At 48.8% G+C, this 23,003-nt stretch overlaps 1 protein-coding gene across 6 annotated transcripts in view; it reads right to left on the minus strand.

Moving 5' to 3' along the window:
- PKM (pyruvate kinase M1/2) overlaps positions 1 to 19,534 on the minus strand; it is a 28,998-nt gene extending 9,464 nt beyond the window's left edge. For 2 of the 6 annotated variants that reach the window (XM_045531096.1, XM_045531103.1), the window contains exons 1-5: positions 19,410 to 19,534; positions 8,225 to 8,391; positions 7,205 to 7,296; positions 1,780 to 1,911; positions 1,139 to 1,325 (exon numbers count right to left, since the gene is read on the minus strand). In XM_045531096.1, the coding sequence (XP_045387052.1) occupies positions 1,139 to 1,325; positions 1,780 to 1,911; positions 7,205 to 7,296; positions 8,225 to 8,378 (565 nt within the window). In that variant the 5' untranslated portion in view covers positions 8,379 to 8,391; positions 19,410 to 19,534. Of the gene's footprint in view, positions 1 to 1,138; positions 1,326 to 1,779; positions 1,912 to 7,204; positions 7,297 to 8,224; positions 8,392 to 10,330; positions 10,448 to 16,987; positions 17,010 to 19,409 lie in introns of those variants that run through there. The other 4 variants (XM_045531113.1, XM_045531086.1, XM_045531077.1 and 1 more) reach the window with 4 other exon arrangements.
- Between the last annotated feature and the right edge of the window lie 3,469 nt (positions 19,535 to 23,003).

Below are 23,003 nucleotides of genomic sequence, written 5' to 3' on the forward strand. Positions count from 1 at the left end.
ACCAGGGCACACGTCCCCAACGGGAGGCGGCAGGCGCCTTTCTCCCCAGTGTGGCGAGCTGGGCAGTAGCACATCAGGCATGCGGGAGCCGTGTCACCGGAGTTCAAATCCCAACCCCACTAACTGCATGACCCTGGGCAGGCCAGCTAACCTCTCTGGACCCCAGTTCCCTCACCTGTCAATAAGGATGATTTAATAAGATTGTTTTAAAACTTAAAATAAATGATCGTGTAAAATGCTTAGAATAGTGCATGGCACTTGAATGGCAGCGTCATTCCCAGGCACACGAGAGTCTTGGTTCCTCTCCTACTGAGGGATGGAGGAAGGAAGGAAGCAGAAGGAAAGCAAGGACGAATAAAAAAGAAATCTCGGCCGAGCGCGGTGGCTCACGCCTGTAATCCTAGCACTCTGGGAGGCCGAGGCAGGTGGATCGCTCGAGGTCAGGAGTTCGAGACCAGCTTGAGCGAGACCCCGTCTCTACTAAAAATAGAAATAAAAATGATCTGGCCAACTAAAAATATATATAGAAAAAATTAGCTGGGCATGGTGGCGCATGCCTGTAGTCCCAGCTACTCGGGAGGCTGAGCCAGAAGGATCGCTTAAGCCCAGGAGTTTGAGGTTGCTGTGAGCTAGGCTGATGCCACGGCACTTACTCTAGCCCGGGCAACAGAGCGAGACTCTGTCTCAAAAAAAAAAAAAAAAAAAAAGAAATCTCATGTTTTCCACAGCCAGAAGAACATAGCTATGCTGGACTGAAAACCTGTTTTTGAGGATAAATAAGTTATAAAAGGAATTCCCGAGAACACATAGACCTCAATCTTGCTGCCAGCCAACAAGCTTCCTATCTTCTTCTTCTTCTTCTTCTTTTTGGAGACAGAGCTCTGTCTCTCCGCTGGAGTGCAGTGGCATCATCATAGCTCACTGCAACCGCGAACTCCTGGGCTCACGACGACGCCCGGCTCATTTTCTCTATTTTTGGTAGAGACAGTGTCTCACTGTTGCTCAGGCTGGTCTTGACCTCCTGGAGTGCTAGGATTACAGGCGTGAGCCACCGTGCCCAGCCCTATATTTTTTGTGTCAAGGAATTTGAGAGATGGGAGATGGTTTCAGACAACTGGACCCTGACTCCCACACGTACCTTTCTGCTTCACCAGCAGGGAAATAAGCCCATCATCCACATAGATCTTGCTGCCCACATCTACCACCTTGCAGATGTTCTTGTAGTCCAGCCACAGGATGTTCTCGTCACACTTTTCCATGTAGGCATTATCCAGCGTGATCTTGAGAGTGGCTCCCTTCTTCAGCTCCACCTCCGCGGTGCCGCTCTGTGGGCGAGAGTAAGCAGAGTCCACACCACAGCCGCCAGCGCCCTCATCACCCCAGCAGGAACAACGTCCGAATCTCAGCTAGAAGTAAGCAAGTGTTTTGCTTTGCGAATAAACGCTCTTATTCTCTAGTTGAGTATACTTCAAGGAAGTAACCCAAGGAAAAAGCTGTTAATACAATGTTTCAGTTATGCTACTTAATGATGAAGAAAAAGATACAAAGAAATTGCTCCCCGAAGTTAGAGACTTGGAAGTAGGTTTTTAGAATAAAAAAGCTTCCTTTGTGGTACCATTTCCTAGCAAAGTAGATCAACACTTTTTACACTGATGGGTAAAACCCACATCTGTAGACCTACGCTAAAACATGGCACCCGGGCAGGGCAGAGGTTATGGAGGACGAGTGTGGGGCACGCGGCCACCTGAGCCTCCCCCAGCTCTTCCCCAGGATACTCACGCCCTTGATGAGCCCAGTTCGGATCTCAGGTCCCTTAGTGTCCAGAGCCACGGCAACCGGCCGGTAGAGAATGGGGTCAGATGCAAAGCTTTCTGTGGCTTCGCGCACATTCTTGATGGTCTCCGCGTGGTACTGGGGAATGGAAGACGATGAGTGTCCTCCCACCCTAGGATGCAGCCCCCCCCTCCCCAGTAACCCTGCCCTGAAGCCAAAGCTGGTTACCCCAGAAAAGCCTGTGGGCCTTCCCGACCTCCAGCTCCATCCTCCAACCGCGGCGCCACCCACCCACTGAGCACTCGTCCCCCTGCTTATGCGACCTCCTTGCCTTCCACTCACTCACACCACAGCATCTGCTCACCCTGACAGCAAGTCTTAGACACTTTTCACAATATTGCCACCAAAACCCATTAAAGGCACAGGTGTAAACATGGCCCCTCATCCTTTCGCCTGTTCTTTTCCCCAGGACTGACTCATCAAATACCCTCTGCAAATAAAGCAGACAGCTGGGGCAAAAGGACTTGTACTTGGATAAGACTGGTCGGGCAATCGAAGCCAGACTGACTAACTCAGAGTTTGTTCTCTATTGATTCCAACTGCAATTCAAACCCAAAGTTATTGACCTAAGCCAACAGCGGCCCAAGCTAAGTAACTCATCGCTAAGGTCATGCAGACCTGGTTTTCTCTTTCCTAGTCTGCTTGGAGAGATGAAAGAGGGGTGTGGAATAGGGAAAGGTGGTCATATGCCTTTTTCTGAACAAACTGCCCTTTGCTATTCCTCACTCACAGCAGATCCTGGACTCAATCTTCTCTCTTGAGCCCTTTCTCTTTTCCGCTTGCCCTTATTGTTCATTTAAAAAAGGACTCACATTCAGTCGGTAATTCAGAGTGGAAGAAAAGCAAACAGAAAAAAGGGGGGGGGGGGCTCACAGCCAAGATATCAAATGGGCTCTCAGATAGCGTAATCAGTATGACATTGCTGATAACAGGGACACCTAATTCAGCACTTTATGGGCCACTTTTGGTGGCCTTGTCCTTTAGCCACCACTGTCTGGGAGAGCTGCACCTGCAAACAAGCCCGTCTGTTATTTGCAGGAGGCTGGAGGGGAGGGAGCTGAAGCCAGAGCTTAGCCTGCAAGGAGGGCAAGGCCTGAGGCCTGTTTCTCAAAGTCTCAAGCTTCTAATTCAGGCATACTCTACAATGAGGGGCCACTGGCTTGGTTTGTTTGTTTATAGAGGTCCTTATTATAAGTTATGAAATTTTCTTTCTACTGCTGGCTTGCAATAGAAATAGGACACAAACATATGATAGAAATTAAAATAGCCGTTTTAAGGAATGGGTGGTGAATATTGTCAAATGCCTCTTCCTCAGAGTTGATGTGAAGTACTTAGAACAGAGACAAGCACATGGTAATCTAATAAATGTTACCTAGTATTATCATGTTCTATTACAATGACCACTCTATTTAATGCCAACACAGAACTGTGAGTTCCTACAATAAAATTTACTTGGTTATAGATCACACCATTCCTTTAAAACACTACCGGATTTGGATAATTAAATTTTATCTATGCTTTCTGCATCTTTCTAAGTGAAACTGGTCTAGTGTCCTAACCTGTCTGGTTTTGGTCTTGTTGATTCTGAAGGACACAGTAGGAAGATTTCTATACTTTCTTAGGCTCTAGAGCAGTGTTAACAAAGGATTTAACTATACTGCAAAGGGGAGACAGAATTTAGCCATTAAAAATCACTTGGCCTTAGTGTTCTGAGGTGAGCTGGATCTTAGTCCCTTTTACAACTTATGCCTATTAGTCTATTCATATTCTCTATCTCCTGAATGTTCTCTTAGAAAACAGTCAATTTCACCTCTATAGGAATTAAACTATAAGTTTTCTTGACTTTGAAAATCACACATTGCCTCATGTGCCTGTAATACCAGCACTGCAGGAGGCTGAGGTGGGGGGATCGCTTGAGGCTAGGAGTGCAAGACCAGCCTGGGCAACATAGCAAGACCCCATCTGTACAAAAATTAAAAAGTTAGCCAGGCATAGCAGCGTATGCCTGGTAGTCTCAGCTACTTGGGAGGCTACGGTGGGAGGATTACTTCAGCCCAAGAGTTGAAGGCTGTAATGAGCTATGATGATGCCACTGCACTTCAGCCTGGGTGACAGAGTAAGACTCTGTCTCAAAAAACAAAACAAAAAAAAATCTCTAATGTAAAGGATATTCCTTTTTCTATTCATACTTTTATTTGTGTATTCTTGACCAAGCTTTCCAGGGGCTTCTGTTTTATTAATTTTTTCACAGAAAGAATCAGCTCTTAATTTGTCAAATTTATTTTCTATTTCATTAAGTTATGCTTTATTATACAAAATCAATTTCTTTCCTTCACCCTTTTCAGGTTTTTTCTAGTGTTCTGAGTTAAATATTTATTTCACTTACCTTGAGATTTTTACTTTCTAGGATAAGTATATTTAAGTCACTAAGTTTTCTTGATTACTACACTTTAGACTTTGTTCTTAATTACCATTAACTATGTAAGAGAATGTGTCTGTATAATTTCTACTTTACGGAACTTGAGGCTTTTGGTGGCCTCATATTTTTATAACCATGAGTGTTTTAAATAAACACTCATTTTTAGTCTTGATGATGTAAAATCATATATTAAGACATACTGATTATTAGGTATTATATTATTCAGATCCTCTATATTATCATCTTTTGGTACATTTCTGGCTGTGGTTTTGTTGGCACATTATCAAGTGGTGAAGGGTTCCATCCATCAGTGCTGTCTTTGGGGAAGGCTCTAAATTTAAGTTGCTTAAAAGTCAGTATTTCTGGCCAACATGGCATTGTGGAACCACATGTTCAGCAAGAACACATCTTGTCCATGTGAGCTGCCAAACGTGGGGACTGAAGATACTGTGCCAAAGCTTTCACAAGTTCAGCTGCAGATACAGATGTTCCTCTGTCAGAGTGAAAATGTAATTTCAATGCTCTGTTCAGAAGGGTATTTACGATTGTCAAGAACTGGAAAAGCATGCCCCGTTAGTCAAAGGTGCATATGAAGTAGAAGCCCTGACGTGGTCAAACTGAAACTGCTTTCATGACATTACACGATACTAGAGTAATTTCAGATCAGTTTCTAAAACCCTGATCCCAGGGACAACCTCATCTCAGTCTAAAACCTCAAATGATGACAGGGACTTGGTTTTTTTCATTTAAAAAAAAAAAAATCCCAATTCTAATCTGGGAATTTTTTTTTTTTTTTTCTTTTTTTTTGAGACAGAGTCTCACTCTGTTGCCCATGGCATCATCCTAGCTCACAGCAACCTCAAACTCCTGGACTCAAGCGATCCTTCTGCCTCAGCCTCCCAAGTAGCTGGGACTACAGACATGCGCCACCATGCCCGGCTAATTTTTTCTATATATATTTTTAGCTGTCCATATAATTTCTTTCTATTTTTAGTAGAGACAGGGTCTCGCTCTTGCTCAGGCTGGTCTCGAACTCCTGAGCTCAAACAATCTGCCCGCCTCGGCCTCCCAGAGTGCTAGGATTACAGGCGTGAGCCACCGTGCTCAGCCTAATCTGGGAATTCTTAAAAGTTAAGGTACAGATAATCTCCAAATGCCTTTTTTTTTTTTTTTTTGAGACAGAGTCTCACTCTGTTGCCGGGGGTGAGTGTAGTGGCGTCATCATAGCTCACAGCAACCTCAAACTCCTGTGCTCAAGTGATCCTCTTGCCTCAGCCTCCCGAGAAGCTGGGACTACAGGCGGGAGCCACCACGCCTGGCTAATTTTTTGTTTCTGTTTTTAGTTGTCCGGCTAATTTTTTCTATTTTCAGTAGAGAGGGGGTCTTGCTCTTGCTCAGGCTGGTCTCCAGCTCCTGAGCTTAAGCAATCCACCCACCTCAGCCTCCCAGAGTGCTAGGATTACAGGAGCAAGCCACTGCGCCCGGCTCCAAAATAAAACCAAAACCAAAATCTGCACCAGCCCCCACCCAGCAGGTGCAGCATAGATCACGCACCCTTGCCATGTCCAAGCTGTACGGTGTTATTTCACTGGATGGAAGGAACCATAAAGCCTAGTTAAAGGTCAGCTTCTTAAAAATCTATTTCTGCTCCTTGCCCTGCACGCAGGATAGCGTGGTAGACTGTAGCAGCAGGATCAATAGTGATCTTCACTGTTGTCCTTAGCTCTCTCTTTAAGCTAAGCTAACACTTGCAGTAATTCCTATTGACTCCTGCTGAGGACCCCCTGCCTTTGGAAAATTATAGAATTTTCCAAAAATTACAAGGACATGTCTTAACCTGTCTGAGGTCAGGCCTCCATGGTATTTGGGGCCGGCTGCTAGCCAGGCCGTAAGCTGTTGATGAACACGGGAATCTGTGATGAAGAGCCTCGCGTTTCCAGAATGGAAGAATTCACCTCTCGGATTGCACTTCTTGAGGTCTTATTTTTAGTCCCAACTTAATACCGACTTCCAAATGCCAGAGGGCAACCCCTCACCACTTGCCCTTACACGGGGTCAGCATGTTCTTTACTCTGAACGGGAAGCACAGAAGTCAAGAGAGGGGAAAGGCTGCCTTCTCCATAACTCCTCAGTCAATGCCAGTATGAAATCCCATGGTCTGTGGGAAATCTACAGCCGAGCCTGGATGGTTTTAAAAAGGCACAGTTGCCCAGGGAACCCCTAACGCCTCAGAATGGGTTTGTTCTAAACTTGGGCACTAAGGCAGGAATGGAGCCTTCCCGACAGCAGTGCCTGGGAAAGCTCTCTGTCCACAAGTCAAGTCAGTTAATAAAGAGCCTCAGCACAAACACACTCCAGCCAGGTGCTGGGGAAGAGCGCCAATGGCTTCCATTTCAATGCTCCAGAACCCCTGGGAAGAGACAGGCTGGGAACATAACGCTGACGGAGCAGCGTACTACATGCCAGCTAGTGTTAGTGCATTAGACTTAGTCCTTAACTTGCAATAGTGGAAACCCTCCTCCTGGACCTGCCCGGTCATCTTGGGTGTAAACCAGGCCAGCATCAATCTGTAGGATGACCTTTTGGTTCACATCATGCCAATATAAGCTATTGTAGAAACCCTGAGGCAGGAGTGTCAAGCACTGTGGCCAGGACACCCAAGGCTTAGAGGGGTTTCCAGCAGAACCCTTCCACACCTTCCTTTGTGAAAGCTCATGGTAGCACAGGTGTGGGGGAGAACCATGGCCAACGACAACGCAGGTCTTCCTTGCTTAAGGTGACTTGGCCAGCTGAGGTGTCAGGAGCAGGGGAAAGAGAGTAGGGATGGGTGAGTTAGGACAACCTTCCCACTGGCTTGTCCTTAGCTGGTTCACTGCGGCTAAATGAACACTGCACCCTGTCCCCATTTCCTATAGGCCATGCCAGCGGCCACGCTGCCCAGCTGAGGCTCACCTCGTGAGTTCCATGAGAGAAGTTCAGACGAGCTACGTTCATGCCGGACTTAATCATCTCCTTCAACATGTCCACCGACCGGGAAGCTGGGCCTATTAGGAAAAATTTTAAAGCCACACATGTTAATTATTCAAAGGAGGAAAAGCACTGTAAGTCAGCTTAAGTTTGAAGAATCCTTGATCTTTACCTCCCCCTGCTTTTTCTCCCCCAAATAGCTCAAAAGTCTTTCTAAGGCACACAAAAAGCTATTATTGTGCCAGCCACTCTCTCGACATCAAGGGATACTTCTCTCATTTCCTTCAAATTCTTTAGGCTCTCATCCTATCAGAAAGGCCTAGGTAAGACTTGGCCAGCCCTCTTCACTCTCATGGGATCCCAGCCAGATCTCCAACTCGAGAATCTTGGTTAATAGAGCCTGTTAAAAAAAATATCTTTTCTAGGTGTCTGAGATGCTCCTACAAAGATCTGCTAAGAAGGACACCCTCTAAAATTTCCCTAGAGCAGAAAATATAAAGCGTACTAATTCTTTATTGTAACTTCCTATGACCCGAGTTCTCATAAAGAATCTGTGTAGGCCGGGCGTGGAGGCTCACACCTGTAATCCTAGCCCTCTGGGAGGCCAAGGTGGGTGGATCGCTCAAGGTCAGAAGTTCGAGACCAGCCTGAGCGAGACCCCATCTCTACTAAAAATAGAAATAAATTGTCTGGACAACTATAAATATATATAGAAAAAAAAATTAGCCAGGCATGGTGGCGCATGCCTGTAGTCCCAGCTACCCAGGAGGCTGAGGCAGGAGGATCGCTTAAGCCTGGGAGTTTGAGGTTGCTGTGAGCTAGGCTGACGCCACGGCACTCACTCTAGCCCGGGCAACAAAGTGAGACTCTGTCTAAAAAAAAAAAAAAAAAATCTGTGTAGCATCTTCCTTAGCACCTAGGTTTGCTACCTTTGTTTAGTCTTTGCAGGACAGAAACAGTCACTGCCACATGAAGCCCCCTGGGAGGACAGGCACCCTGACTCACCGATGGTGCAGATGATGCCAGTGTTCCGGGCCGTGATGGGTGCCGAGTCAATGTCCAGGCGGCACATGTGCTCCAGGAATGTGTCCGCCATGGCTGCATGCAGCTGCTGGGTCTGAATGAAGGCAGTCCCGGCTTCACTGTGGGCCTTCGGCATGGCTTCCAAGGTCCTGGGTCCAGGGAAATCGAAGAGAGAGTAATTAGACTGAGAAGTGATTAATACAGTACACCACATGGCACAGCAGGCTGTCTCCTGCTTACACATTAACTTGATAAGCACATTGTGTGTGTAAGGCACAGAGAGGCCAGACACGCTCTGGATATGTGGGTGCTCCTCATATTGGGCAAAGGGCTTATGTGATCATGAACAAATGGAAAAGTCCCTTAACGAACAAGTTAAAACCTGTCACCCACTACATGTACTTCCCAGGCACTCACTGTAAGCAGGTCTCTCCTATACTGGGCTGACATCTACCTTGACAGCTCTCCCACCAATCCTACAAATAATATCATTTTACACGCACTGAAGGAGCTTCCACAAAAGCAAGCTGTAACCAATCTTCCGGTGATACAATATCTGCTTTGTTGTCAGATACCCACGTTCCCTCTTTACAATCCTCACCCAAACCCAAAGTGACTCCCCTAAATGCAAATGTTCCATCCCAGAAGTATGCACCTAAAAACCACATCTACTTTTGTTCAAGAGGACTTCAGGACATGCAAAGCAATTTGCACACAATCAGGGATAATCACAAGAGCACTGGTATGGTTCTAAAATTATTACAACTATATTAACAGGACAGTTGCAACATAAGGAAATTAAAGTTGCTGGTCAAATTTTCTCCCCAGCTGATTTTTGACACAACATCCTGACTTCCTTTCTGAGTCTGACAAGTGCACTACCCCTCTGTCACAGAGACCACCTGTTCCAGGTAATTAACCAGCTGGGTCACGATCCTGACAACTGCCCTGACCTTTGCTTTCTTCACTACTGACTTACAACGAAACTCACCCAGCCTGTTGTTAGCTGATTAGAGATAAAGACCCAGGAGAAGCTTCCGGGCAGTATCTGAAGAACCTTCAGGCAAGGATGTGACCAGAAGCTCAATACCCTTCTCAGCAGAGGGTGGCTCCTTTCCTCATGTTCTCATACCAAGGGCTACTCCATCTAAAACTCTTTGAGTGGAAATGCTTCAGCCAAGGCTCAGGAACAAGCCCCTCTTTAGCCCTGCCCACCTCCTCCTAAATCTCAGGGCCCCAAATCAAGGCATCCATACATATGACCCTTACTCCTTTACCCTCCTCCATCCCTGACTTTGTGTGTGGCCTTTCTGGTGGCTCAAGCAGAGTGTGGATCTACACCCATCTCTGCCATCTCCAAAGAGGCCTCGTAAAGGTCCAGGGAGCCATGAGACCAGTGGTGAACAAACAGTCTGTCAGCTATGGAAAAGTGATGGCTACAAGTCCCCAACGACAGAATCTAAAGCTTTAAAAACAAGGAAATAAGATACTGGCTAACTATCCCACATGGCAAATAAACTGTTAAGTTCAATGTGTGTTTCCTAACTCCCTAATACACACTGGCTACCAACACAAGAAAGGCAATCCTCTCTTCCAGGCCCTAAACGGTCTTGTACCTCCTAGCACCTAGTATTTGCAGGCATTCCAGTGTTCGTTAAATGACCATCAATCTAACCTGGTGCCTCTTTATCAGAATCAAAGTTACACCTCCACTCCCTCTTCCTGAAATCTAAGCACTTCCGACAGCTTGGCCAGCCCGTCCCTTTCTTTACCTATACTCACAGCCGAGGCAGGGCTCGCACACTTTCAGCGCTCCCAGCCAGGCTTAGATCGGTCTGGCCGCGGAGGGGACATTTCTGAGAGATGGCACATCAGGCCAACTGGAACACAAAGGCCTTGCTGTGGCCTCCAAGGGGAGACTGTCATCCAGTCTGAGGACTGTATTATGAACAAACTAAGATCTGAATGAGTGGGCTGAGTAACTAATTCCACTCTTCTTAAAAACCATCAGCCAGCTCTTCTCCAGACCTGAGACACTAGGGACTCTTTGCAGAGATCTGGCTGGGGCCACTGCTTATCAGGTCATACCTTGGCTTCTGTGGGCTTGGGTCTCCGGTGACATAATGCTCTCTTTTTGGCTCAGGGTGGCTCCATGGCCCCACTTGCAAACACCGCTCAGAGCTGAATAAGGTTTGCCCTGAAGAGCTGCACAAGGATTAAGGTAAAAGCTGAGTGTAACTAAAGCTCTAAGAAAAATTACCTTAATAACCAGGTATCAAGGTGGTAGCTACTCCTAGGGATTCTGCTATACTATAAAGAAAAATACAGAGGTCTGCCCCCAAAATACCAAGATACTGTTGATAGAAGATTCTCAGGTAAAGTGGGTTCTTACCATCTCCCCTGGGGTGTTTTATCCCCTTCCCTAACACCCTATGGTTGCCTTCCCCCCAAAGTCTCTCTGGACCTGTGATTTACTAACATCCCACTATTTGTTCTTGTCCCTTCCCTTTTTTGGGGAAAGGAACAGCAAAGTAAAAATACATAAAAGCACTGAGAGAATATATACCAAAATTTTAACAGTATGTTACCCGGGTGGTAGAATTATGGCAAAATTTTTTCTTAATATACTGATATTAAATACTTTTATGTAATAGGAAAAATTACAAGTGTACCTCCTTTGAAAAAAAATATTTACAAGCATCCTGTAAAATTTTGGGGAGGAATTTAAATGTGCATCTCCCAATTCCATTAATCAACTGCTGCTCTAGGCACTTCAAGAATACTCTACTGAAAAGGCGGCAAAGGAAAGATACACGTCCGTCCGAGGCCCTTGATCACAAACGCATTGCAGGACAGTTTCAGTGGCTTAGGAAAAGTCAACTTTAATCCACTCAGAATCTCAAAGGAAAAAAAAAAAGTCCACAGGACAATTTCTTGCCAAAAACCTATTAGCTACATGCCCAAATCCAGCTAACTTCTTTTCCCGTTTAGTCTGTTCTCAAGCTCCACAGTAAAGCCTTTGTGATGTTCTGGTACAGAAGGCTGCCTCCAGGACTAGATGGCATTAGCAGGTACATTTATATTGGCCTCAGCCAGGCAGCACAGTGGCTAATGCCTGTAATCCGGTGCTTTGGGAGGTCACAGAGAGAGGATCGCTTGAAACCAAGAGTTTGAGACAAGCCTGGGCAAGTTAATGAGACCCTGTCTCTACGAAAAATTTAAAAATTAGCCAGGCATGGTGGTACGTACCTGTAGTCTCAGCTGTTTGGGAGGCTGAGGCAGAATCGCTTGAGCCCAGGAGTTTGAGGTTACAGTGAGCTATGGTCACGCCACTGCACTACAGCCTGGGTGACAGAGACCCTGCCCCTAAAACAAACAAACTCACCCACAGTTATATGGCCCTCAAACACAAACCCTATTTCACCATCTCAAATTAAATCTGATGTCTACAAGCTCTAATGTTTTGCTATTAAGTACAAAAATGACCAACACAAGTTTGTTTAGTATTTTAGTGGATTTACACAGCAGCAGTCAAAAAAGCTTGCTTATCAACAAGTCCACCCAGACTTCCACAAAATCTCTTCTGTCTATAAAGCATCCTGCCAACCCAGAAGCCTCATGTGTCATCCCCAGGTCACCAACTGGTTTCTCTTCCCTCAGGCTCTGTCTTGGAGCCTCCCTTGCAGGGAGGGCCAGAGCCTCCTGCCAGTCTTCAAGGTCCTCCACAAGCCTCTTCTCCCCAGCACAAGCTGGGCATCCCACCACCACCTACCTGGAGTCGTATTTGTATGCAGAACACCCTCTGGAGCCTCCCCCAGCCTTGGTTTCTCAGGGCGGCCTCTGGGAAGGGCTCCCTCCCTCACGTCAGTGGCCTGGACAGTGCCTGCCAGGACATGTGGCCCCACCCATGCCAGCCTGACTCACTACCACATCCTCCTGGGGAGGCACAGACATGCAGAGCCAACCTCCAGCCGGCAGTGGAAGCTCGGCGTACGCACTGGCGGCAGCAAACCCCATGCCCGGGTCCAGGAGCCTTATTCTTGAGCCCGAGCCCCCGCAGGAGGATCTTCCTCAGAGCCATTTCTCCTCTGTGAGAAACGAAACACCACCTGAGGTGAGTCTGGGCTGCTGGGTGGAGCAGGCACCATGGCAGCTCAGCTCCGAGGCCCCATTCTGCCCTTTCCCTCCTCCGCTCAGGTGGCTCCTGCTCTTTGTACTACACTTTTCTTCACGACAGACACAGCTTTTTGGCCATTCTTCAGAAACCAGGGGGAAAAAGCATATAAAAAATGCCCTAGGCCGGGTGCGGTGGTTCATGCCTATAATCCTAGCACTCTGGGAGGCCGAGGCAGGAGGATAAGGATTGCTTGAGGTCAGGAGTGCAAGACCAGCCTGAGCAAGAGCGAGACCCCGTCTCTGCTAAAAATAGAAAAATTAGCCTGGCATGGTGGTGCCCACCTGTAGTCCCAGCTACTCAGGAGGCTGAGGCAGGAGGATCGCTTGAGCCCAGAAGTTTGAGGTGGCTGTGAGCTAGGCTGATGCTACTGCATTCCAGCCTCCTGGGTGACAGTGCGAGACCCTGTCTCAAAAAAAAAAACAAAAACCAAACCCGATGCTCCACTTCCTAGGGCTAGTACTGTTGTAGGGTTGCCCTGGGAAAGATTCACGCTTCACTCCACCAATTCCATCTTTCACAAAGGTCCAAATCATTCTACCCTAATAAACCAGCCCACCCTATGGGTCCGCATAAGCCCATTTTTCTCTGTACCAACTATGCTCCGATACCAACCACATCACACAGATCAACCCAATAATGATGGCACCTGAAGCCCACTTTCCCTCTCCAACATCGCTGGTAGTACCAAAGACTGTGTTCCTTGCTCTGACATCAATTTGCTACCTACACCTCCAAGTCTCCAGGCCAGCAAGAAGTCCTTTCAACTCTCGGTTCTTCAGAACTCCAGCATCCATTACAAAGTTTGCATCATAACATGCTGGCATTCAGGTCAGTCTACTCGCCAGGGGCTCATTTTCTCAATGATGGAAATATAATTTTCAATACTGGCCCTAATCAGACTATGGCAGCAACATGATCAAAATGGGTGATAGGCCAGTGGAACCTAGTAAGGACTGGAGCAGATGCTATTCATCCTGATGTATAGTTAAGAGTAATGACAACAGTGTCTTTGTATATGGAGGTGGGTACAGAGGATAAGATCTGTTCTAGCTAAGAGACCTGGGTCTGAAGGCCATTCTTTATCCCCAGGAGGACCCATCACAGAAAGCAAAGCCTGGCATTACCAGGCTACACAGAACAAAACATGGCCCCTTGCAGGTTGAAGTAAAATTCCGTTGTTCAGGCTGGGCGCGGTGGCTCACGCCTGTAATCCTAGCACTCTGGGAGGCCAAGGCGGGAGGATCTCTTGAGGTCAGGAGTTCGAGACCAGCCTGAAAAAGAGCGAGACCCACTCTCTAGTAAAGATAGAAAGAAATTAGCCAGACAACTAAAAATATATAGAAAAAATTAGCCGGGCATGGTGGCGCATGCCTGTAGTCCCAGCTACTCAGGAGGCTGAGGCAGGAGGATCGCTTGAGCCCGGGAGTTTGAGGTTGCTGTGAGCTAGGCCGATGCCACAGCACTCTAGCCCGGGCAACAGAGTGAGACTCTGTCAAAAAAAGAAAAAAAAAATTCCCTTGTTAAAAAAAAAAAAGTCTGAATAGGGCACAAATGCTGATGCTGAATGGCTAAATGGGCCTAACCTCCCAAAAGACTACTCAGCTTTAGGGGAAAAAGTCCTGAGTCAGAGAACTCAGACTGTTCATCAGAGAACACTCAATGTCCTCAGATGCGGAGGATTTCCTGGTTCTGTACCAGAAGCTCAGAGCAGAGAACTGGTTTCAGCCAGAAGGAGGAAGTTTGGGCGAAGCCTTTGTCACCTCGGGACATGGTTCCTCCTTACTAGGATTAAAAGTGGGGCAGTACTTCCTGGCATGATACCCACACTCTGGAAGCAGCAAGGGACCTGGGACCCCGATTTAGGATCCTCCCAGGTCAGGTGCAAGCAGGGTGGGTGACGGCCTGAGGGAATTGAGCAATAACTCAACACTTATTGGCACTGCCCTGCATCCTAGCTGGGGGCGTGAGGAGGAAGGCAACGCCAGCTCTCCAAGAGCACTTACCTAAGTCAGTGTGACTGGTCTTTCTATAGCGGCCTTTATAGGCTTGCTTCTATTTTGTTTTGAATTTAAGAAAAAAAAAAAAAACGAACATCTGTATCTCTACCACTCAGAGCTGACCTTTGAGCTATATTTTTAGAATTTTTAAAAATGAAAAGAATTACAACTTTATACAGTTCATTTTTCCTCCATCCCCAGGCTCCTCCAACCCTCCCCACCCCCACCATGAATTTTCACACCCAACCACTGGCGTGAATTTTGTATCCTAGTTCATTTAAGTCTAGGTAAAGTGTGTCTATATCTATATGGAACCTTACGGTATTGTGTTTTCTTAATGTCCTAATTAGTGTACCGTACACATCATACAATATCATCATTTGCTTTTTCACTGAGCAGCACATTTAAGATCCATCCAGTTGGTATACAGATCTAGCTAATTCATTTGAACTACTATACTAGTCCACTGTACAACTAGACCATTTTATTTATGCACCCCTTTACTGGTGGCCATTCCCCGCCCCATTAAACCAATTTTAACACTATAACAACTCTCCTAGTACATGTCTCCTTGTGCATTTGTGAGCTTCTATATATCCAGAAATAGAATTCTTGGGTCATGGGGTACATTTCTATTTTTACTAAATATTGCTGAATTGCTCTCCAAAGTGGCTGTATCAATTTACAACCAGCATGAGTTCGTGCCTTTCCACACCTTTGCCAACACTTGATACTGTCAGACTTCTAAGAGTCTCCACTGCCCTATCGCTTAACTCAATCAAAACTCCCGGGCTCCTCTGAAATGGGCATGCTGGATATGGTGTGTCTTACGTGCCATGACTGACTCTGCTGAGGGGGCAATTCTTTCTTGCTCATTGTTGCAGACAGGGGAGATGCCAGTTATTTAAAGTTGAAATATTATCTGTAGGTTGATTCAAAATGTTTCGAAGGGATAGGGCTCCCCTCAGAGAATTGTGACCGCAGAGTTCCACTAGCGGCTAAACTTCTCCACACTCTAAAATGCTATGACCAGCAACCTCACTGCCCTAGTACAGCTGGTCTTGGAGTCTCCCCCGCCTGCTTGCTGGCATCATCAGCCAAGAGGCTTAGTGCTTCCCAGGAGCTTTGCCTAGGGACAGAAATGGGAGAGACGAGTCTCAGAGGCCACCGAAGGTACTGCAGCCTGCTCTCCAAGCTCTCCTACGTGCAGACCAGCACAAACTGCTGCAGGGGCGGGGCCTCACTGCAACGCCTGGTGGCCCTGCCAGCCTCCCTCCCACTTCGGAGCTGAGCAGTCACAGCAAAAGGCCAGGCTGCACACCATCATTCACCACCCACCCTGGCTCACCTTTCCCCAAACAGCTTCTCTAACAAAGCCCCAAGGAATCAGACTACTCAATTATCCAGTCTGCGTCTGGCTCTTGGTGAAAAATGCAAGCTCCCAGAAAGTATGGTGGTATTAAAAACAGTATTCATACCTCAGGCCATTTACCTCTATTCCTATCTGTACCAGAACTGATGCTTCAAGTGACCTTTTACCAAATAAATCACTTAAACATTTCACGAAGATCCTCAACAAGGTTGCAATTAAGACTCTGCTCACAGGGACAGATCATTCTTGTAGTACACCAGTTAATTGGGATTTGACTGGATATTTGGAGTGACTCAGAAACGAAAGTAATATCAAATGAGTCATTTTCCTCTACCTTGGTCTCAGTCTTACCTCTTGGCCAACAGAACACATCCTGACTTGCTGTCATAAAAGCTGAAGCCAAATAAATTAAAACCCAAGTGATGTGAGTTTGCAATGTAAGAGCTACACTTTTTCTACCTCCCTGCCCACAGCCAGTTCCTCATTTCTTCCATTGCCTCAATATTAAGAAATAAGCAGCTTTAAGAAATAAAATGGTTTTCCTGTAACCCCACATTAATGTCACAACATTCAAGTAACAGAAACAACTCCCATAGGTGCTAGCTGTTTGGAGTCACAGCTCCTAAATTTGCCAAGTCACTGGGGGTGCAGTTCTTAAAAGAGCCAAAAACGCTCTTTGTTAACCTATGAATTCAAAATTAAAATTATTTCTAATGCAATGCTTAAAATGAAAGCAGCTGTGCTAGATCGGGCACTAATGTCCATATATTCAGGCTCAAATCTAGTAACTCAGAAATGAGTTCAAGGATATTCTTTAAGTCATCATTATTCATGTCCATGAGAGGCTGCCATGCCCACTACAGAAGGCTCTGGAACAAAGGTGCATACACTGCATTACTGGGGCCCAGGATGCTGCCACTCTGCACCTAAGCTCTTATGCCAGTACAGAGACCCTGGTGACCTGGACCAACCATTTTCCACTTAGCTGAGACATTTTTAGTTGCGGGAAATACATGCTTCATTATTTGACTCATTGAAAGGGGAGAGGGTATTTCTTACACCTGCGAAAACCACAATGCAGTTTCCCCACTCACCCAGCAGCGTAGAGAATTTTCTCAGAAGCAGATAAATTGAAAGGTCGAGCCATCTTCCCCACAGAGCCTCCCCTCCCCCACAGATCTGGTGATGGGTTACATTACCCTTCCCCACAGAACAGCCTGCTGCAGCACCAACAGCATCCTCGGGCCACCAGAGGGCAAATTATTTGCTAACAATGCTGCAGCAGGAGCAGTCCTGACCTAGGCCCTCCTCCTACCCTAGCAAGCGGCCACACCCTTGGTACTGCCAACAGGAGGCTACTGCCCCCTGGGTCCAATCTTAACCTCCCCATCAGGTCTAACAAGTCCTAGAACCCCACCTGCAGTGTAAAAGATTTCAGTCTTGGGGCTGTGCAGTTTGTTTCCACTCTTATAGCCAAACAGCAAAGGCCTAAATCATCCACTCCCTGTCCGCCTGTGTCTGGAGGTCCCTGTTCTGGAAAGACCAGGAAGACCAAAGAGCTCCTGTTTCAAGTGGAGAGTTGCAAAGTAACATCACTAGTTACTTTGTAAACACTGCATCAGAATCCCTGAGGGGATTGGTTTCCAGGCCATGGTTGGTATTTCCAGAGCCTGACTCCCAAAGATTAACTGTACCATGTTTGGGGCTAGCAGGAAGAAGATGAATCAAGAAGTTTAGGCTCTCATGCTCAATTTTGGATTAAGTGCTCAGTGACCAGACCAATACGCTCATTTAGAGGCATTTCTTCAGGGCATCTCCTCAGACACTGCACTGAGTATGCAACATACACACTTAGGCACGTGCAGAGACCCATTCTTTCAAAAATCATGAGGAAAATGTTATTCCCAGTTTTCACCTGAGAAACTCAGGTCCAGAAGCTGAATTCCCTCATCAGTGTTCTCAATAAATTAACAAGTCAAACCTGATTCTAAAAGCCTGTTTACAGCTTCCCAACCTCTGTCCAGGCTGGGACCTTCGCTATCAGGTGTACTTTATTCAGGCCAGTGAGGACGACATCCTGGGTTTGGAGTATGCGGATTAAGCAGCCAAGGGATGCCTTCCTAGACTGGGTCTCTGGACCTTCAGACCGGAAGGTGCTTGCCACCTGGCGAGACCTCGTGAGGCTTCCTGTCCTCCCTCCCCCAGCACGAAGTTCGTACCTTCCTCAGAGCACTTACCAACGATAAATTTTATGTTCATTCCATCATTAGACTGTGAGCTCAGTGGGCTATGACCGATCTAGCCATCCCGGACTCCAACGCCCTCCCCGGGACAGTCCTTGACCCATATACTGTTTTTATTAAGAGAACGCGACAGATGTCCTGTCCTCTCCGTAACCTGCAGGGCCGCCCCACGCGTGTCCCCGCGTTCCACAACCAGGGCGCATTTGTTAAGGAACGCGGAGCAGAGGAGAGGAGCCCGCTGAGCGCCCAGGATGCCAGGAGGCCTCCGCGAAGCGGGTGGCGGCTTCTCGGGCCCCGACCTCGCCCCGCAAGGCCAGCGGTGCTGCGGGCAGGTCGCAGCCCGCTACGTGCAGCCAGCGGCGGCGGCGGCGGCGGGATGGGGCGCGCGGGCCCTCGCAGCCAGCAAGCGCAGTCGCGGCACCCTGCAGGGGCCGGGGCGAGCTCGAGGGCCCCGCTACTCCCAGGCCCTTGCAGGCTGGCGGGAGTTCGAGGCGGCCACCCCTTCTTCCCCTGCATCAGGAAAGGCCGGGGTTACGTAACCCTCTAACTGCGCCCGCGCCGCCGCTGCATCCCGCTGGCCGCTCAGCCCTGCCCGTCCGCGGCCCCGGCAGAGGCCGAGAGTGCCGGGCCCGGGAGGCCGTGATGCAGACGGGACGGGACGCGAGCACAGAGCGGGGTGGGGGCGGACGTGACCAGAACGGAGGGGCGGGGACCAGGGCAGCGAGGAGGGGGAGGAGGGGAAGGAGGGGTGCGGAGGAGCGGACGTGACCAGCATGGAGGGAGGAGGGGCAGGGATGGGCATGAATGGGGGAAGGGGTAGCAAGAGGGGGCCCGCACGCGGGAAGGGCGGACGAGCCTGCTGGAGGATGGGAGGAGAAATGGAGAAGTTGTGTCAAGGAGAGGTTACAGAGGGTTACAAAGCCAGCATCAGAGTGAGGGCAACATGAACAGGTTGAAGATGAAAGGGAAAAGGACGAGCATTAAGGAAGAGAGGGAGGAAACGAGCATGCGGCAGGGGCGGGAAGAAGAGGGAGAGGCAAGGATGAATCAGTTAGAAGAGAAGAAGGGAAGGGAGGCGAGGATGGAAGCAGATTGAGGAGGAGGGGAGGGGAAGGTGAGGGCAGGATCACAGTGAGGGTCAGGGATGAGGGCAGAGAAGGAGCTGGCTGACCCGTCTGTGGAAGAAACGGGCGCTGGGGACTTGGGCAGCGCAGGCCCCGGGCGCGAGCAGCCGCTCCCTATCCCGACCCGGCCGGCTCCGGGATGCGCAGGACCTCGCGCCGGCCCCTGGGCGCCGGCAGGCGGGCTGGGGGTCCGCGCTGGCCGGGCGGACGGCCGCCGGGCGGGGACGCGCGGCTCGGCCTCTCCCAGGGCTCACCTCCGGCGGCGTCCGGCTCGCGCTACCTTACAAAGCGAAGAGGTTGGCGGTCGCGCGATGCGTCGCTCCTGCCTGTGTGGGACTCTGCAGCCCGAGCCTCAAGGTTATCCCGGCTGCGGCCGCCGCGATCCCTCCGCCGCGCCGCCCCGCCCAATCCCGGCTGCGCCCGCCCCTCCGCGCCCGCGCGGGGCGCAGTCACCTTCAGTGGGCTGCGCGGCTGGCGCCAAACGGGCCGTCAGGTTGCCCTTTTGGAGGACTACATTCCGTGGCGGAAGGACACGGTGTAGCGGTACAGAGCCTTGACAGGCTCTGACGGCCAATGGGGAAGTGGCGAGGCAGCAGGATCCGCCCCCGGAGCTCCGGGGACCTCCCTCCCAGCCCCCCGGGCGCCCCGGCCACCTGTCGCCGCCAACTTGGGCAGCCGGAGTCCGGCTTCTCACCTGGCCCCCGGCCCAGGCCGCCCCAGTCGTCTGCGCCTCCTGGGCTGTGCCCAGACTCACGGGTCCCCGAGCAGCGTTCTTCTGGCCCCGCCCTGCCACTCCCCGCCCCACCCCGGTGCCTACCCCCGGCGCCCCCGGAGACGGCCGAACGCGAAGTTGGGGAGCCGCAGGCTCTTGGATGCTCGGAGGCCCGGGCTGCCTTCCGAGGGGCTCGGCACGAGAGCGGGTAGCGAGAACTCGGGAGGCCAGAGTGTGCCCGGAGCGGGAGCGCAAGGCCCTTTTGTTCTTAGGACTACCCATTGTCCCAGGGCCGGGGAACAAGGAAGGACAGTTGGGGCCTTGTGAATACTTTAGTAGCGTCTGGAATCTTGCAGAACCAGTGCCTGAGAGCAGAACGCAAATAGAAGCTGTTGACATTAGTGCAGAACTGACATCTGGAAATATCAAGTCAGAACGTTACAGCCGATAATCTATGCTGGAGTCAAGACTTATGTTTGCAACCTAGTCATGTATTTAAGTCAATATTGCTGGAGCTTTTCTTACCTTTTTCTACAAGGCATTTTCCAATTTCCCAATTATTCGCCATCCACCGGTAATGATAGCAGTTATCAACGAAGCAGCTGTTAACTCCTGCCGTCATTCAGCGAAGTTTTGAGAGCGAATACAATGTTGCACCATTCAAAATGTGAAAACTATTCTCTTAGGTTCTTTTTTTCTTTTCCTGGCAAATGAGACCAAATGGATGTGACCTGCTCATGCAGACATCCTGCCTGCAGCTGAATCACAGGCCTTCATTCGCTTCCTGTTAGCTCAGATAAGCGGGAAGGAGAAAGTGACAGCCTAAAAGTTAATTTGTTCAAAGTGAGATAAAACCTTTTAATTTCTTCTGTAAGCCATTTCTGGTCCCCTTTCTTGTAGGTGGGAAGTAAATGCTTGCCTATTAAGGTTGTGAAAGAACATGAAGTTGTTTTTTTTTTTTTTTTTTTGAGACAGAGTCTCACTTTGTTGCCCGGGCTAGAGTGAGTGCCGTGGCATCAGCCTAGCTCACAGCAACCTCAGACTCCTGGGCTTAAGCGATCCTACTGCCTCAGCCTCCCGAGTAGCTGGGACTACAGGCATGAGCCACCATGCCCGGCTAATTTTTTTTGTATATATATTTTTAGTTGGCCAGATAATTTCTTTCTATTTTTGGTAGAGACGGGGTCTCACTCTTGCTCAGGCTGGTCTCGAACTCCTGACCTCGAGCGATCCACCCGCCTCGGCCTCCCAGAGCTAGGATTACAGGCGTGAGCCACCGCGCCCGGCCAGAACATGAAGTTGTTGAGAGGAAAAAACCTACACACCTGCTCAGGGAGCGTCAGATTCCCCCCTATCCAGAGAGGGATGGCATAAATGGCTCTCTCGCTCCTGAGCTGAGGACAAAGAACAGTGGTGGACAAAACTGGGGGGTGGCAGGGATCTGGCCAGTGCTGGACTATGTTGTATTTTAAAGTTCTAAACCTAAATGTTCCTGAGATTGAAATACACGTGTATTAAACTGGAGAACTGCTCAGGCAAGCTATTGCCCTTCAGTTGTAGATTTTGTTCACCTGACAGTTATAAAATGCTGTCCATGAGACGCTGGCAGAGACTAATCCAGCATATCCTTGCTTACATTAGATGCACAGTGAAAATTTGTCATTCAATTTAAGGTAATGGCCCCTGTTTTGCTGAGAAGCAGCACAGTATATAAAGAGCAAGCTTGGGTTTCATCATATCTTTGTTTCAGTTCCATTAACTAGGTCTATGACCATGTTCTGTATATTAATGTGTGAGTTCCATTCCTTAAAAGTAAATTGAGGACAATTCCTGCTTCAAATGGTGGGTCTGATCAGATCATGCAAGTGAATGAGTCCAACATTGCCAAACAGGCATCCTCTTTCTTTGGGAATTGACAAGTCCTGGAGGGCTGTCTTTGTGTGAGGAGATATATATATGTTTTCATCCACAGTTCCTGGCCCACAACTCGGCATACCCCTTGTTATGGTCCTTTGTTATAATGCTGGGGCAGTTCAGGCCTCAGAAGCAGGCTTCAGAAAACAGAATCTCTCTCTCTCTGACCTTCTCCTCCCTCCTTTCACATGTTCCTCTTTCTCCCCAAGGCAGGAACCTTCCCTGCCTTTCTGTCTTGGAGCTGGCCATAAAGAAATTTTCTGACCCACCTTGCCTGACTGTGGGTCAGAAGACCCCCATTTCAGAAGGGGTCCTGCCCCGTACCTTGGAGGAAAGACCACTGCACAGAGGCGCCAGGAAGAATCTGAACAGTCTTGCTGGGTTTCCCTGCTCAGTCTATTAGTATCAGATCACACCCTTTCTGTCCGAGCACATTTCCATACAGTTGTCAGTCATGCCTACCCAGAGAAGTCTCCATGAAAGGCCCAAGAGGACAGGGTTCGGAGAGCTTCCGGATAACTGCACATGTGGAGGTTCTGGGGGTGGTGCACCCAGGGAGGACATGGAAGCTCCACACCCCTCCCCGGTAGCTTGCCCTATGCATCTCTTCATCTGTATTCTTTGGACATCCTGTATAATAAACCGGTAAACACAAGTAAGTGTTTCCCTGAGTTCTCTGAGCCACTCTAGCAAATTAAGCCAGAGTGGGAACCCCAACTTGAAGCCAGTTGGTCGGAAGTTCAGAAGGCCCAGATTGTTGGGGAGGGGTGGTCTTGTGGGACTGAGCCCTCACACACTGGCAGGCTTGTCAGTGTTGGATCTGACACTATCTCCAGGTGTCAGATTTGAATTGGAGGATACCCAGCTGGTATCCACAGCAGAACTGATTGTTTGCTTGGCGGGTGGGGAAAAAAAACCCACACATTTGGTCACAGAAGTCTCCTGGTTGATTGCTGTTGTGGTAGTGTGAGAACAGAGAAACACAGAGTTGGTTTTTCCACAAATGCCTTGTGACCAGTGCCAGAACATCTTCCTGAATTCAAGCTTGCCCTTTTCTAGACCATCACTCCTTTGGCCCTTTGACCCAGTAACAAGTAAACCCAGGGCTATAGGAAATTGGGGTTTCTGAAGGAGGACACAGACCCCCTTCCCCTAGAGCCAGCGCTTCCACTGTGCTCAATGACCTGCTCAGGATGGGAGGGAAACTGCTAGGTTCACTGGA

Source organism: Lemur catta, chromosome 1 (genome assembly GCF_020740605.2).
Source record: "Lemur catta isolate mLemCat1 chromosome 1, mLemCat1.pri, whole genome shotgun sequence".
Taxonomy (NCBI): Eukaryota; Metazoa; Chordata; class Mammalia; order Primates; family Lemuridae; genus Lemur; species Lemur catta.